General features: G+C 40.2%; 3 protein-coding genes across 3 annotated transcripts; 2 read left to right on the forward strand and 1 right to left on the reverse strand.

Moving 5' to 3' along the window:
- Positions 1–337: 337 nt before the first annotated feature.
- racgap1 (Rac GTPase activating protein 1) lies at positions 338–7,827 on the forward strand (the record flags this gene model as incomplete). Its single annotated transcript, XM_080732723.1, has 16 exons — positions 338–422; positions 1,156–1,358; positions 1,692–1,837; positions 2,007–2,076; positions 2,169–2,222; positions 2,317–2,391; positions 2,528–2,651; positions 3,025–3,161; positions 3,391–3,555; positions 3,655–3,750; positions 4,384–4,582; positions 4,962–5,067; positions 5,928–6,060; positions 6,169–6,298; positions 6,426–6,531; positions 7,752–7,827. 16 exons carry the CDS (start codon positions 338–340, stop codon positions 7,825–7,827), a joined length of 1,905 nt encoding a protein of 634 aa, XP_080588849.1.
- A 1,464-nt stretch (positions 7,828–9,291) lies between these two features.
- On the reverse strand, positions 9,292–13,016 carry LOC308291491 (uncharacterized protein). Its single transcript, XM_080733511.1, has 5 exons — positions 12,896–13,016; positions 11,518–11,623; positions 11,134–11,240; positions 10,049–10,221; positions 9,292–9,780 (listed from the first exon to the last, which is right to left on the reverse strand). Exons 1-5 carry the CDS (start codon positions 13,005–13,007, stop codon positions 9,502–9,504), a joined length of 777 nt encoding a protein of 258 aa, XP_080589637.1. The 5' UTR covers positions 13,008–13,016; the 3' UTR covers positions 9,292–9,501.
- A 354-nt stretch (positions 13,017–13,370) lies between these two features.
- bin2a (bridging integrator 2a) lies at positions 13,371–17,153 on the forward strand (the record flags this gene model as incomplete). The annotated part of the gene is made up of 12 exons (XM_080732724.1): positions 13,371–13,454; positions 13,556–13,636; positions 13,795–13,849; positions 13,933–14,027; positions 14,673–14,768; positions 15,121–15,228; positions 15,348–15,433; positions 15,784–15,859; positions 15,947–16,029; positions 16,159–16,840; positions 16,929–16,998; positions 17,096–17,153. 11 exons carry the CDS (start codon positions 13,371–13,373, stop codon positions 16,980–16,982), a joined length of 1,500 nt encoding a protein of 499 aa, XP_080588850.1. The 3' UTR covers positions 16,983–16,998; positions 17,096–17,153.
- Between the last annotated feature and the right edge of the window lie 257 nt (positions 17,154–17,410).

Here is a 17,410-nt window from a genome sequence, read left to right on the forward strand (position 1 = left end):
AACACATTGTTGTAACACTGGAGTGGAGGTTCGGGGTTTTCAGCAACGGTATGTAACGTTTTAGCGCTAGCAATACTGTATTGCTTCAGTTTTACAGCGTGTAGTTCGTCGTTGTGTATGTAGCCTTGAAACAACGGTTCCCAGTGTGAACGTTACTTACTTGAATATCCGTTGCTATTCGACCGTTAGCTTGTGCTAATCATAGGCCTAGCCATTGTTGTCGTTTAAACGCACTACAGGAAAAACGCATTTGTCCTGCTGTTTGTGTTGTTCGTAAAGGGTGTTTTACCCCTTTTCTGAGTTAACGTGTTGTCTTTTTTACCATTCGCAGGAAACCATGGACACGGCACAGAATCTGCGTCGTTTATATGATGGGTTAATCTCACAAATTAGCGCCCTCAACAGTGAGAACATCGAACCCCGTAAGTTGTTGTTTCTACATCTACTACTTCATTACTTGGTTACTTCATTGACTCACACTGATTTCTTGTATAGTATTATGAATGTATTTAATGTCTTGATGAATAGTAGCTGATGAATAGTGGTACTTTTTGATTGATTGAAACGGAACACAGGAAAGTACAGGGTCTGCTAAGAGGATTTTAAACACAAGAAAGAATATGGCTTGTTTCCACTGGGGTCCTTTGTTCTCAATTCACCGAAACATTTTTGCAAACTGCTAATAAACAGTGTTGTTACATTTTTAGGTTACATTTTGTATCACTTAGTTAGAAATGGATAAATAAGGATTTTACTGTACAGACATGTCTGTAACTGAGTACATTTACTTACGTACTGTACTTAGTTACAATTTTGAGCTACTTTTACTTTACTGGAGTACTTTAGTTACTTGTTACTTTGTAGATTTTGATCATGACAACACACATTACCCTCTTCAGCCCTATATACATTTCAGCTATTTGAAAGTGGACAATCTACAAGCTCACAATGTGTCGCATCTGCTATTTTCAAAGGTTTTAACTTGTGAAATGGGACATTCTGCGTAATGAATACTTTCTACTTTTGATACTTTTAAGTACATTTTGATACCAATACTTTTGAACTCTGGACTTTTACTTGTACCAGAGTATTTCTACATTGCTTGCAGTATTGATACGTAAAACGTGTACTTTTTCTACCACTGCCTTTCCACAGACTTCATTCAGATGGTGCTGAACTTTGAAGAGTGCCGTAAAAAGTGGTTGAAAGTAGAGCAGGACTTGGGCTCCTGCAAGGATGTCCTGGCCCAAGTACAGAGCGACCGAGGAGCACTCGAGGTGAAACTAAAACATGCCCGCAATCAAGTGGATGTTGAGATCCGCCGACGGCAGAAAGCTGAGACTGACTGTGAGAAGCTGGTATGTTGGACTTGGACTCAAGTGTTCACTTTAGTTTTCAACCCTTATTTTTCATATCAAGGTCCATTGTTTATTCGGCATTTGAGCTTTTGAGATTTAGCCAATGGACGTGTAAGGGTCCATTTGGTTTCATTTTACACTCTCACGTTAAGAGTTAAAGATCTATAAGGGTCCTTTGGTAATGGTTACCAACTCTGCCATTTAGCTGGGGACCACCTGGAATTAAAGGATCACTGCGGACCACTGGTTGAAAACCACTGCTTTAGTTTGATATTCTTTGCCACTAGGCATAGTGTCCTTGCATCCACAATCCATGTCTTTTCTTATCATAAGGATCGTCAGCTGCAGTTGATTCGGGATCTTCTCATCAATGAGGGATCCGGCTCAAACAGTATTAAGCTGAATGAAGAGCAACGCTCAGCACTGGCATTCCTGAACTCTCGCACGCAGCCAGCACAGAACCTGAACACCAGCCGAAGGTAGATTTGACCCCACCACACACACACACACACACACACACACACACACACGTCCTAGTATTGGTTTTGAACCACCCCACACAGACCATGTGAAGTCCTGATTGTCCTGCTGCTTAAAAATCTTCCATCGCATGATATTAACCCGTATGATCTGATTTGTTCTTCATAGGCTCACAAGAATCGATGAATCTGCCTCCATCTTGTCGGACATCAGTTATGACAAAACGGATGACTCCCTTGTAAGAAAAATTTCATAAATATATTCATCTGTCAGTAAGAAGAAAGAATGCAGATTACCTTCCAGTTTGTCTAATCTGTATTCTGTTTACAGGATTGGGACTCGTCTGTTGTGCGTACGGTGCGGCTCAAGAAACGACAGAAGCGGGTATGTTAACTAAAGTTTCGAATTTTCTTCCTAAATGTTAGAGCTTTGGGGTCTGGCAGGTTTGATGGAGATTTATTCTCTTTTTTTTCCCTAGCGTTCCTCCAGACATGTTGATGGCCCTCCTATTGCCTCCAAAAGGTCTTGCTCTGCAGGCAGAACATCAGACAGGGTATGTTGTGCATATCAATCTCGACAGAAATGCATCAACATAGTATTGTTGTAAGTAGGGGTGCAACTAAGAACTAATCAATTGAATCTATTATAGAAGTAATTGATTTATATAATTCTTCATTTATTGGCCTTAGGGAAACGAGTCTCTTGTTGCCAAGACTGTAGTGACGGTGCCTGCAAATGGTGGACCTGTTGAAGCGGTTTCTACTATTGAGACTGTTCCCAATCCCTATTGGACTCGCAGCAGGAGAAAGACAGGTGAGTGTTACTATTTGTAGTACATTAACCCATTCAGGCCAGGAACATATAGTATGTAGCAACATATTTGTTTTTGTAATTTTTGAATAATAATTCACATTTTTCATAAAACTTAGCTGAGGCTTAAAGTAAAAAGCATCAAATATATTGTGAAACAACTTGTTGTAATGCTACCACTGTATCTTGTTACTTTTGTGTTATCTATTCAGTATGTGTGATTAGGATGGTACAATTGGAACCCTAACCCTTATTCTCATAATGCATGCCATGCACTCACTCACTTCATTCAAAACTATTTCCTAACTGGAGATTGGAATGAATAATATCTACTATGTTCCAGTCTTAACTAATATTCTGCTCTCTCCTGTTCAAGCTGCACTGGAGTGGGACTCTGAATCGGTCACATCTGAGGACATCTTCAAACAACCAAATAAACCTGAGATGAGAGCTGAGCCCAGCACTCCACAGAGCAACGGGGGAATCCGCCATCACGAGTTTGTCTCCAAAACGGTAAAAAAAAAAGAAACCTGGGAAATGAATACGGTACTTTATTTTACAAACCAACTGATTTTTGACGTAAGATCAGACAAATGTCATTATCTTGTGTGCCATGCCAAACACAATGTTTTTGAGATGTATGGTCTTTAACATTCAGTCAAATTCCACACATGGGATGGGAGGTGAAGCTACTAAAAGTGTTTTAAATGCATTAATTTCGCCACATTTCTCGCTTCCACAGGTCATCAAGCCAGAGTCTTGCGTTCCCTGTGGCAAGAGGATTAAGTTTGGGAGGGTATCCCTTAAGTGTCGTGACTGCAGAGTAGTCAGCCACCCTGAGTGCCGTGAGCGCTGCCCTCTGCCATGCATCCCCAGCATGGTTGGTACACCTGTCAAGCTTAACGAGGTATGTTAGACTACATTTATTTTGTGTGTGTGTTCTTCCCAAAGATAACATGATGATAATATGGTCCTCTGTTGTTGTTGTTGTTTTTGTGCTATACAGGGTACCCTTGCAGACTATGTGTCAAACGGATCACCCATGATTCCCGAATTGGTGCTCCACTGCGTCGCTGAGATTGAACAAAGGGGCCTAAAGGAGGTGAGTGGTTCATGTCGTTTTTTTAAAGATATTTTTGGGGACGGGAGTTGAACCAGGCTGCTTTAGGAGCCTGGACCACTGGACCGCCGCCCAGAGTGGTCCATGTCTTTGCCTGCGATGGTACGTCAACAGAGAGAGGTCATGGTTCCCAGCCATGTAATTAAGTGATGGGACCATCTTCAGATTGGAACATTAGGCGAGATTTTCAGGCATTCAGACATGTCACCTTTCAGTGAAATGTGTCATTTTGAATCTAAAATACATCGCCTACGTGATTCGTGCCAATTCAGTTGGAACATTTTTTGGGAGCGGGTGCTTAAGATCCTACCCAAAGCGAAAGAGTGGTGCGAATTTGGATGCACATGAATCAAGTGTCAATAATAAAAGGCAGCATGTGCCTGAAGTAGTGGAGCCAATCAGTCAATTTGTCAGTCACAGTACAGCGTAAGCCCTGAAGGACCATACCCAGAAACAGTCAGTGATGTGTGAACACACTGTTAGCTATGCTGTTAGCTACAGTAATGTTACCAATTTGATGGTATGATGTCATTATGCCACAGTGTAGCCAGTAGCAGCCAATGCCATGAACCCTTTTCACCCCTAACCAGTGTGATTGTGTTCCTTTGCTCTCAGACTGGATTGTACCGTCTGTCTGGGTCTGATCGCACCGTGAAAGATCTGAAGGATAAATTCCTGCGTGGCAAGACCATTCCACCCCTCAGCAAGGTGGATGATATCCACGTTATCACTGGCCTCCTCAAGGACTTCCTGAGGAACCTCAAGGAACCCATTGTCACCTTCCGCCTCAATCGGGCCTTCATGGAAGCAGCAGGTATGGGAGAGTGATCATGAAAACGGTTGACATAGGTCATAAATGTACTGTAAAATAATAGATTTCATGTAGAAATGTATAGAGGACTGATCCACAGGACAACAATTAATATAACAAGATTGTGGCTTGTTCACTGAAAGTGTAGTAGGTTTACATAATCTCACAATGTGCTTACTCTAATTATTGTTTGAAGCTTTATAGTTCGGCTTGTGTAGCTGAACAGGCTGACTGTCTTGGCTTCCAGGCTGACAGATGGAAAGAAACGGGCAGAAGAAAAGAAAAGAAAAAAAAAAAAAGATTCTGGTTATAATTACTTGTAATGCGTGCGTGCGTGTGTGTGTGTGTGTGCTTACACATTGTTTCCTTTGCTTTTCCTCAGAGATTCCAGATGATGACAACAGTATAGCGCAAATGTACCAGACTATTGGGGAGCTACCACAGGCTAATAGGGACACACTGGCTTATATGGTCCTTCACCTCCAGAAGTTAGTATGCATTCTGATTTCTGAAGCATTGATAAGTGATGCGAACTCTCACCTATTATATCAGCATACAGTTACTTAAACAATGCTAACTGATTTTCATGGTTGTTTTATTGTAAAATGTATGTAATATATTTATTTGGAAGTTGTTTATATCTTTGGGTGGCAAAGACCTATGGTACTTTGTTGGTGGTTAGTCTCTCAAGAACAGACTAACTGAGCTCAAATGAAAAGAGCAAAACAATATAGGTCACTGTTTTCCCATTTCTTTGACAATGGCTAGCCAGATTGGTTGGTGGTTAACTGATGAATACCTAGTGCAGTGTTTTCTTTGGTGCTCACAAAATATTGTATCAGTGCAAGGATTCCCAGGTATTGTGAGTCAGTGTGGATGTGGTGTTCCTGATGTGGTGCAGCAGCAATATTGAGAGTTTGACTAAATTCATAGTGCCCATGACAGACATATCTAACTGGCAAACAGAAATATTACATCCCTCTCCTCCACCAAGACTCTGTCAAAGAGTGGTTGCACAGACCCAAGTTTGCACGATAAAATGCAATAAAAGACGGTGTTCTTTTGTTGGATGTCTGTCTCTTTTCATTAGGCCCATCTTTTAGTACTTAATGTACCAGCTGCAAGTTACGATGCCAACTCTTTGTGTCTTTATTTGGACACAACGTTTTTTACATTTACCTCCCTCAAACTGGATGGCTAAGTATTCTATTGAATCGAACATTACAGGAGAGCTGACCAGATTAGTTTTATTGGAATGGAAATTGAGTTTATTTTACAAAAGAATCACTTGATGCTGTGTGGATTTTCTGTCAAAGAATCTTTGTTAAAAGGTGCAATATATTTTCAGAGTTGCTCAGAGTGCGGAGACCAAAATGGACATCAGCAATCTGGCTCGTGTTTTTGGACCTACGCTTGTAGGTCATGCAGTTCCAAACCCTGAACCCATGACAATCCTACAAGACACGAAACGACAACCTAAGGTGAGAGACGGCTACTACAGACTAACAACACACCTTTATACTAATCTTACATCCATGCAGAATAAATGATTGACTTCGATTTTTCGTTCTGATTCTCATTCTTTTAAGGTTGTTGAGCGTCTGCTGTCCCTGCCCATTGAGTACTGGAAACAATTTGTGATGATGGAAAACATGCAGCGAAATAGGGACGGCATGATAATTGAGAACGCAAACTGCTATGCCACCCCAGATATGAAGAGTAAGACACTTAAAATCTAAACTGGGTGATATCTACAAGTTGTAATCTACTGTACACCCATATCAGCTTGAGTGGTATGCTTCCAAATCACATGTGTAATGTTGATGTGTGTGTCTGTGTTCTGTAGGCTCTGTGAGCATACTGGGGCCTATCAACACTCCAGAACACCAGCTCTGCAAAACCCCTTCGTCCACCTCCCTGTCCCAACGCATGAAGTCCTCCCTGACGCCAAGGTAAACACTGAGATGACACTCATCTCCTTCCTCAGCTTCCAGTAGTGGTGGAAATGTAAAAAAATAGATCTTATCTGCTTAAAGGAGTAGTTCACCCCAAAATGACTTTTTTTCTATTGATTACTCATGCCATGGAGAGTAGAGTTCAATAATATTTTTTTGTTTTTGTCACATTCCTAAGACAAAAATTTGATTTGAGTAAATTTACCCCCATTGATTCCGGATGGTGACCCGTTTCGAAACGGGTCACCATCTGAAATGAATGGGGGTAAATTTATTGTTATCACATTTATGTCTTAGGAATGTGACAAAAAACTAAAAATATTATTGAACTCTACTCTCCATGGCATGAGTAATCAATAGGAAAAAAAGTCATTTTGGGGGTGAACTACTCCTTTAACTGTTCTGCTGCTGTAGACGGCGCTCACCGTCATTGAAAGGGTTAATACCATGGCGCCGTTGACGGTGAGGACTGTCAATCTTACTGTATATACAGTAAAGATATTATTACTTACTGTACGTCGCTCCGGTCCCGCCCGCATCGGTAATGTCCGCGATTTGTTTACAACGCACGTCGGGCGTGCACGCGAAGTTAACGTCCTCCATAGTAAATCCATTGAGAGGCCCATAAAGAGACCTCATTTTCTCCAAAAGGGACATTCTTATACAAAGGATGGTCTCCACTCTCCAGTACTGTACACAAATGCTGGGCGCAGCCATGTTCTCTTCTGGGCTCACACTGTCATGTGACTAGATGACGTAATCGTTGCCGTCAAGTGATAATCCAAAAAAACTAAAACAACCCCCTTCCAGCCCTTCAAAATAATAGCGACGGCCTATGGAGGAAACGGCGAGGCACCAAGCAACCTTCAGATTAAGAGGCACTATTAGTGTTAAGAACATCTGACTTCAGCTTCCATTTATTACTCTGAACTGGTTTTCTAGGTAAATGACGCTTACGTCCTTCACGTCCGGTTAACCACAAGTATTAAACAATATTGTTATCCGCTTCAGAATAAATGTCTTCAGCTTAATTTAGACTCTGACTGTAGTACAACGGTTACTTGCCAACAAGAACTGATTTTCATTCTAAATTTAGGTTAGGTACTTCAGAGGTTAACCACTTTCAACCTATTAAAAAGAAAACACAAACTTGTAGATTGGCTATTTTTCATTGTAAGCCTGGAGGTGACTGTATGTACGTTTTGTGTGTGTTGCAGATTTGGGAGCAGGAGCAAACCAGTAGCAGCAGTTGCTCATCAAGGAAACTACTTTGCATCTCCACTGCTCCGATAAAAGCAAAGAAACCAAAGAGCATATATTATATGCCGTACATTTCTGTATTCTCCAATCTGAACATTTTCTGAATGCTTTCGGCAAAGCTTCCTTTGAGTCCACTTTTGTTATGTTTAAGAATGCTAAGGTTTGTATTTTGATTGTTTTTAAAAGTGTGTTCTAACTAATTCATCTGGTGTACTTTGAATACCTTTTTTATTTAAGGTTTGGTACTACAGTTTATGTTCAAGGTATTTGAGAGTAGGTTTGTGTTATATGCAGTTTTATGGTTGTTCGTTTGCAGAATAGGTTTCAACTCATGTATTACTCAGAAGTTGAAAATAATTTGAAGCATTTCATTCTACAGCTTAGAGCTAAAGTGTAATCTATACTCCGTAGTGCGACAGTTTCACTTGCTAAAATGAACTAATCAAGCCAACAGTGTGCTATTATTAGCTTGATGATCAGTTATGTTCAGCAAGTGACACTGCTGCTTTATACTCAAGCCAGTATTCTTAGTTTTTTGTTATTAAAAGAGACGCAAATAAAATTGCTGCTGTTGTGTTCGCAGTGTATTCCTCTTGTACGTACATGGATGGATTAACCGTCATTGGGTTGTTCTATTAGATGACCATCTATGCTTTATGTATGCTCTTATTTGTTGCTCTCGTAAGGAGAATTTCACTTAATTTTCATAGTGTTCTTCACTCGTCACTCCCAAGTGGTCCAAAGGAACGATGGAATTTGTATAACTGCAGCAGTACTATGTATAAATTAGATTTGGCCAGTTCAGAAGTTTTTTTACGTCCATTTTTTTTCAAAACCTTTTGTGATGTTTACCAATTTTGTACAAGTACACATAATTATTATGGTTTGTAAAATATAATTTGAACATTATCTGACGTCTCCTCCTCCTTTCTGTTGTGTGCTTTACTCTTTGGGCTGTAAACGAGACCAGTGTGTGACTAAATGTCACACACTGGTCATGCTTGGTTAATAAACCAGACCACACAACACCACCCCACATTGTGTGATAGCTGATAGCCTGGTTTATTAACCAGGCAAGATCATGCTTTCACTTTTTTCAGCTTTTTTATATATATCTAAATTGAATATCCAGGTACTTGTTTTGCTATGCCTGGGCCAATGGTTGGTGTTGGTGAAAAGATTATGGTTAACCACACTGCTTGTCGAAAGTAATAGATTTTCTTGTATTTGTGACTATACTTTTACACATGTATATGGCATTCCTCTGCATTCATCCCAAATACTAGAAGCAGTGAGTGCTATTAATACGGTGCCCGGTAGCAGTTAGGGGTTAAGAGATTTTGCGGACAACCGATATGGTTGTTTAATTCTTATACATTTGCCATTAGTACAGTAAGTGTAGACAGACTTTAAGGGAACACTTCTGATGCTACATGTGTCTGGTATAACACTACTTTTTATAATGAATCTGTGAAGGAAATTGATGGACATTTCTTTGTAATAAATGAAAAATGTTTATTTTGAAAAGTTAAATTCAACACTGAATGAGAAAAGTATTTAACGGAGACAATCGGTCTTGACATAGACATTCAAACGTTCGGTCCTATGTATCCTCTGTGAATGTTCACATCATGTATCGCAGGGGTATATACAGAACATGTCTCTGTCTCTATATACTGTCTGAGCTGAGACGTAAACAACCTAAAATCAAAATGTAGGACGTGGCCATAGACGAGGTGTGTTTTTAATGTAGTCGTGGAAGGCTGGGTCGGAACCCCACTTCTTCATTGCTTGCTTCTCCAGGATGGGAATTCCACTGACGTGACGTAACAGGAACCAAACAAAGACAGGCGACACTACGCTGAGGTACTGGGAACCCTGCATCACAGATGAGGCTGACAGCCACAGACCTGACCATTGCATGATCTCACCCAAATAGTTTGGATGTTGGCTGTAAGCCCACAATCCACTCTGAATAAACTTTCCCTGGAAGACAAAAAAAAGCTGTTGTTCATAATGTTTAAATATTCAAAGTAAACATGCAGTTGTGAAAGCCACAGAAAAAACATTTGATGACCAGATGCCTGTCAGTCCAGTGTAGGACAACCGACAATATGACTTACTGCATTATCAAAACGCTGTTGTTCATAATGTTTAAATATTCAAAGTAAACATGCAGTTGTGAAAGCCACATAACAAACATTTGATGACCAGATGCCTATGTCAGTGTAGGACAACCGACAATATGACTTACTGCATTATCTGGGTCATGTTTGAAGAGCCATTTCTGTTGGTCCGCAATAGCCTCAGTGGCAAAACCAAGGCCCCACAGACCCCAGCCAATGTAATCCCTCATACCAAGAGGAGGATTTTGCTTCTCACTGTTCAGCATGAGGGTAGGCAGGAGGGTCATAAATACCCACACAGCTGAGAGATAAGAATACAACAATACTTTATTAACGGTATATTCTTCCACTAAAAAGAGTCAACGTGCACTGAATTTGATAGTAATAAAAAACCAGTAAGATGCCTAAGGGCGAAAAGCGGCCTCGTCCTAAAGGGTGATGTTGCACAGGACGGAATTCATTATTAATATATATCGGACCAGTTACCCATATATGGAAATCCCTGATACCCATATATGGAGAGATCCACAGTAGGCATATTGGTTGGATCGGCGGTTCTACAAAAAGAAATGTTTGATACAACTGTACATTGTGCAAGTACAGTTACGGCAGGGGAAGCAGCTAAGAACATAGGCAAAAATCTGAGCTATCCGTGTGCAAAAGTTGGAGTCTGTAGAACCAACCGCGTGGCGGTTTAAGTCGTTCAATAAAAACACACATTAAACCAACAACCTACACTGATATTACTGTCAAACAAGTCAAAGCTGTCTCAGAAATCTATGATTTTTTTTTATCTGCAACACAATTTTATACAATACATAGTGGCCCACTACTAGTGGGGCCTGCTTTATCTCTATCTCTCTCAGACTCAGCTAAGGGGTCCTTGGCCTGAAAACGTTGAAGACCCCAGAGCGTTGTATGGATAGAGTGCTGGCGTCCCTCCCTCCAGCAATATGCCCGTTAAAACCAGATGTACCACGGTGGATTTGAACCCACAACCTCGGTGGTGGTGATGGGCAAGGACTCTACCACTGCGCCACCCAAGCACATATAGAATATAATATAATCTTGACTGGAATAAATGCATGAAAATGACATAAATGATTTATACAGGTGTCCCATCCCTTTACAATGTGCTGAGATGGTCAAGGACTATGGTAACGCATGGCTGATCTAGGAAATTAGGAACACGTCTCACAATGATCCGAAATACCTTGAATGCTCCAATATACAAAGAAAGTCCCTGGGCTGTCTCTGACATTGTTAAACCTGCGATCATGGCCGTCCTTCAGGATCCGCATGAAGAGGAATGTCCCCAGCCTGCAAAAAAAAAACCTACTCAGTTACTGCTGTTCTTTCACATTAACTCAAACATTATTCATTAACCCAACTTTAATGACATTCATGGGTTTAGCACTGACCAAGCCAAGGACTCTCTCTGTATTACCTAGCCTATACAGCTTACATAGATTAATTAAGACTAATAAGGAGTATAGTTAATGCAACAATCATATCCTATAAAACACGTTATGACCTTTTCTGCTGGAAAGGTTCTGTACATGATGACACTGGATGGGATCCACACTACCATGCTTACCTGAGGCCCCATGCAGTCACCAACCCTGTCTGCACATTCTGTCTAACATGGCCCGCCCCACCCCATATACGACTCAGGTGGGCAAGTAGTATAAATGTGCCGGATCCTAAAACAAAGACAAACATAGATTAGACTTTAAGGAACAGCACATGCCATGCAGTGTCACTGGTGGGTATGGGATATCACTTGTTGCAGAGACAGAGTAAGGCGTGTTCAATAAATCTTTTACCCAGGGAACTGCAGACAATTGGTTCCAAAGTTCAAGGGTAAAATATCCAGAAGCACAGATCCCAGTTGGGGAACAGAAGAGGAAGAATATAAGAGAATTGTCCAGGTGATTCATATCAATCACTGGTGTCTAGGTAAGTAGCACGTATTTATGAGATGGTAATGCTACTTGATGATTGATTGTATTATAGGTCCAGTTATGCTTTTTAGTATTTTAATGCTGTATTTAAGGACTTCATCTACTAAACGTGCACTGTGTTTATTAATTGTGGTTATCATATTGTTTTAATGTTCTCATAAACATCATGAGAAAATTACTTTAGATTGAGATTTGTCTAGATTTTATTAGATTTGTCTAGATTAAACGTTAAGTAAGAGCCATGTTCAAAAATCATAGGTAGCCTATAGTTTAAAATATTGCCTAATTACAAAGTGACTCACATTAATAACCCTTTAGATTGTGATTTGTCTACATTTTATTAGATTTGTCTAGAATATTAAAAGTTAAGTAAGAGCCATATTCAAAAATCATATAGTTTAAAACATTGGCTAATTCCAAACTCCAAAGTGACTCACATTAATAACCCTTATTACTGCTACAGTAGGCCTATAAACTGCTTTTTAATTTACACTTCGAATCCAATGAGCACTTACACGTGCATAACTATCTAATATGGTACTAATAAATAACAAGGCTGCTTTGCTATTTGCAGTTAAACAGAAGTGTCAGGCCAAGTTATTTGGTAGTGAAGATAACCACTATAATTCATCGATTTCTAACATTAGAGCTGATAGTTAATGGGAAAGAATAAGAGTGATAAGCTGCTTTATGATGCTGCTTCTTACAGGAGGAGGAGCTACTGGGCTGTTTCACAACAAAGCTGTTTAGATAACAGTCGTTTTGCAAAATTACACGAAAGTGTTATACACTATTATAAAAGTACAAAAATTAAACCTTCTACTACTGCTATGTTAACCTGATGGCAGCTTTCGCCTTTGTTGTGATATTCGTTTAGAACGCTACGTTTAATAGGGCTGCACCGCTGATATACGAACAGACAACGAAACACGGCATTTCGTGGCCAGGCTGGCCATAAACATAATTCATAATCACAAAGTAGGCTATACATCAACATTATTATTATATTACCTGCCAAATCATAAAACTTCTCCGTTCTGAGTGTTGATGCAATGGCCCAGCCAACCCATTGGACACCCAGGTCTGTGATCGCACATTTCGTCAGAGTGCTTCCCATAATCATGTCCACCAACTCCTGGAGCTGCAAATGAATTTGGTATTCTATCATTGGACCGCCCTAGTGTCGTTATGAAATACAAAACACTGTGAGCAAAGTTCACCATTTCCACGATAGTAGAAGTAGGTGGAGTGACTTGACTTCTGGGATCTCTGGGTATTGTAGTCAATAGTCATGCATGGTCTCATGGAAGCCACTTAGAGGGAATCTGTATTATTGCATGTGGTATTTTTCTTTATTTGTTTCCCTTTTTATATAGGCCTAATGGAATTATGCTTATGCAGTAGCAATTCGCAACATAAAATTTGTCTCCCTCTCTTTTTCATCTCAGCAAAATAGGGCTACACCTTTCCCAAAGAAGATAGAAATATGGCAGAGGGCAACAGTCCAAAAGGCAGTGCTGGGGTCTTTGCTAAAAAAGTTCAAAGGCAACTGAGTAGAAGCAAGGAAAAGGTAGGCTAATTTATAAAAGTAGATTATTAGGCCTACATGATATGTAATTTCCTGTTTGTTATTACATATGCATTACTTTGAGTTCTGTGTTTGCTGTGTAGGTATTGCAAAAGCTGGGGAAGACAGTGGAGACCAAAGATGAACAATTTGACTCTTACCTCCAAAATTTCCTTGACCAGCAGGTATATCAGTGCTGAACTCTATGCCTTCTTCTGCAGCACAATGTCCTGTGTGTATATTGTGGGATACTAACTGCACACAACATATTTGTGCTCAATAAAGTTATCATGTAATTAATAAATCATATAACAATGGAGATAACATTAGCCTCTGTTTGCAGACCGATGGGAACCGAATAAACAAGGACCTAAAGGCCTACCTCAATGCTCTCAGAGGTGAATGATGAATATATTTGTACATGTTGTAAATGGGGAGATCAGAAGTACATGCTGATTATGAATCTGTTCATTTACTACAGAAATGAGAGATGCTTCAAAACGCCTGTCCCAGTCTCTGTTCGATGCTTATGAGACTGACTGGTCTGCCGAGGAGGACTTGGGAGCCATTGTAGAGGTCAGATGATGATCACATTATGAGGAACAACACACAGCATTTTTACAATAATAAATAATAAATTTAATTTAACACTGATGATTTTACTGTACTGAAGGGGTCTTCAACAGGGGGGTCGGGACCCCTAGGGGGTCCTCAGAGTTACTCAAAATCTTTGTGTGATAGAAACCTTTTTTCTCCTTTTTTATATTAACCACTTGAACCCCTATATTTTCCATATTCTGATATTTTCATATTCCAAAAATCGCAGATACAAGTTCACACCAAGTTCACACTTGTAGATCAGCTATTTTCGGGCAAAGAGCTTTGGTGTAGAGGGGAAAAAGAGCAGACCAAGTACAGAGTGAAAGGTCAAGGTATTTACGATTCAAGTAATTAAATATCTGAAAACACAAATTGACATGATTCCAAAATACAGTACACTGATGATTGTGCTGTCAAAAGATGAAACCATATGGAATCTATGAACAGGTTGTGGGGGTCCCTGCTTCATCTCTCTCTCTCAACTAAGGGGTCCTTGGCCTGAAAACGTTGAAGACCCCTGCTGTACTGTAAAATGCTTTCCTCTGCACTTTGCAAGAGAACGTGAAACTCCTCTGTCATTTAAATGAATAAAGCAATGTGTATGTTCTCTCACTCCATAAGGGTGAGGACCTCCTGTGGAATGACTATGAGGTGAAAATGTTGGACCAGGCAGTACGCACCATGGAGACTTACATGGGTCAGTTTCCAGATATGAGGGTAAGGCATGAGCACACACATCTACACTACACAAATGGCCTGGGGAATATAGTAAGAGAGAGAGAGAGCATACCTGCTGCTATGTGGACCGAAGTGTTACCACCTTTGTCTAACCGTATGCACCTTATGTCTAACCTTATTTACATACTGTACCTGCTGGTTTATGCTATGTGTATATTGATTTTGACCTCTCCTTGTATGTTTTTCTTTATTGTTAGATTGTCCTCCTTGCTCCCCACCTTTTCTCTTTCTGAAAACAATAACAAATAATGTAGCTTGCACAAAAAAATAGAGAGAGATTTCTCACTGTTCCATAATTTACACTCACTGTTCCATAATTTACACTCTGCAGGAGAAAATTTCCAAAAGGGGCAGAAAACTGGTAGATTATGATTCTTCTCATCACCACCTGGAGGCACTGCAAACCGCTAAGAAGAGAGATGACATAAAAATAGCTAAGGTCAGAGAAAATGACTGACCTATTCTCACTTTTTCCAACACATAGCCCAGTTAAAGTTTCATATGCACTGATGGTGTTATTTAATTATTTTATTTGTTTATTTGTTTTTTCGTTTGCAGGCAGAGGAAGAAGTCAGCGCTGCCAAAAGTGTCTATGAAAGCATCAACAGTGAGATAAAGGAAGAGCTCCCAATTCTCTATGATAGGTAAGAGCAGAAAGCAGATATTGCATTAGAGCACGGTCACACCGAAGTTTAATTCTGTCTAAGAGGGTGGATGCTTTTCAATGGGAATGGAGTGGTTTCTTGGCTTTCGTGGATTTCTGCTAAAAAATACACTCCATTCTCATTGAAAAGCATTGACAGAATCCGCCCTTATAGCAGGTAGAATTCAACTTTGGTATGACTGTACCCTTACTTAAGATCACTTTTGATTTGGTAATTGTGAGAATAATCCTCTGACACAAATACTGACTACACAGTAAAATAATCTGTGTTAAATGAAAGATTTTACTGCGTAAGTGTTCATACACTCCTCTCTTATATCCCTCTTGAAGCCGTATTGGATGCTATGTGGCGGTCTTCTCAGCTATCTCATCTTTACGAGATGTCTTCTATAAGGAAATGAGCACGGTATGTCTCCTGTTATATTTATCTGGCGATAAAATGCACTTGTCTGACAACATTTACAGTTTTAACCATGTCTTCTTTTTTTTTTAGCTCAACCATGATTTGCAGAATGTGATGAAGGAGCTGCAGGCTCAGCATCCTGACAAGGTGTTTGTCGTCAAGGGATTACAACGGTTAGCTTATATTTTTCACTCTGCCCTTCAATGTTGTTCTGATTTACAGTATTTGCTTTATCTTATTGTATACAGGGAGGTGAACTTGAACATTTAGAGATTATATTTGTCTGTGCATGTGTATTTCAGCCATGGCTCCCTGAAGAGACGTTCACTGATGTCCCCAAAGTCATGGAAGTCCAGCTTCTCCGACTTTCACTCAAGCTACAGCCCCAGACCTTCCCAGCGAAAGTCCGCCTTCAGATCTCCTGATAGACCTTACCGTGATGAAACTCTGTCCAGGGAGAGCAGTACCCTTACCGTGTCCCCACAATCCCCAACACTGGAAAGCTCCTGTTCAGAGCTCAGAGATCAGTATGCCGAATCCACCCACAGCTACAGTGAGCATTCTCCTGCAGAGGCCAATCCCGAGTCTGATAGGGCAGACGCTACGATGGAGGCTGCTGGTGATGAGCTGAAGTGTGGAGAAGACAACAGCCTAGAGGGAGGAGAGAGGGACGTGAAGGAGGGGAAACCTGAGCTGGAGGCTGAACCTGAGCCAGAGGCTTCTGCAGACACACCTTTGGTCACCACTGATAAGAAGGGAGAAGAAGAGAACCCTCCGCCAAGTGAGAGTAGCTCGGAACTGAACAATTCCTATGACTCAGAGAGCTTGGAGCTCCAGCTATCTGCAGTAGACAACGCCCCGCTCTACATAGAGGAGAAAGTGGAAACTCCTGTTGCCCTTGAGACCCCTCAATCCAATGGACTGGAGAATGGCGACATTTCTGGCCTTGATTCGGATGCAAAAGATGTTGCTTTTGTAGCCAAGGTCAGTTGTCCAGCAGACACAGGCTAAGCATAGTGATGCAGATGTTTCTATTTTGAAAGCTTTTCCCTTTTCTTTCTCCGTTATCTAGGAAATTCCAGTAGGAAACCAAGGGTCCGTGGACTCAAAAAGCACAGATGTTTAATCACCTTTCATTTTAGGTTTGTGTTTTTTGTGTATCCTTGCGCTCATATTTCAGCCCATCTAAAATTAACTAAGAGTTTTATACAATCAGTTATACTCTGTTTATTTTGACAGGATTGGATTGGCTAGACGTTTAGAGGAGTGAAGCCATCAGAAGTGTGGAAGAAAGTGGAAAGACGGAATCACATTTCTTGTAACGTTATTATTGAGTTAATGCTAAACCATCCACTGACTCTTTATTATTATTTATCTTATTACTCTCCTCAGTTGTACATTTCACACTGGATAACATTTCATCTGCTTGTTTGTTTTAAAAATGAAATCATAATTAGCCTACAATCTCAGCAGTATATTAATATGCATAATTATTTTTCTTTTTTTTAACATAGATTTTTTTATTACGTTAATTATTTCAGTTTCAGTTTATAA

This window comes from Nannobrachium achirus (genome assembly GCF_963921795.1).
Source record: "Nannobrachium achirus genome assembly, chromosome: 9".
NCBI classification, from domain to species: Eukaryota; Metazoa; Chordata; class Actinopteri; order Myctophiformes; family Myctophidae; genus Nannobrachium; species Nannobrachium achirus.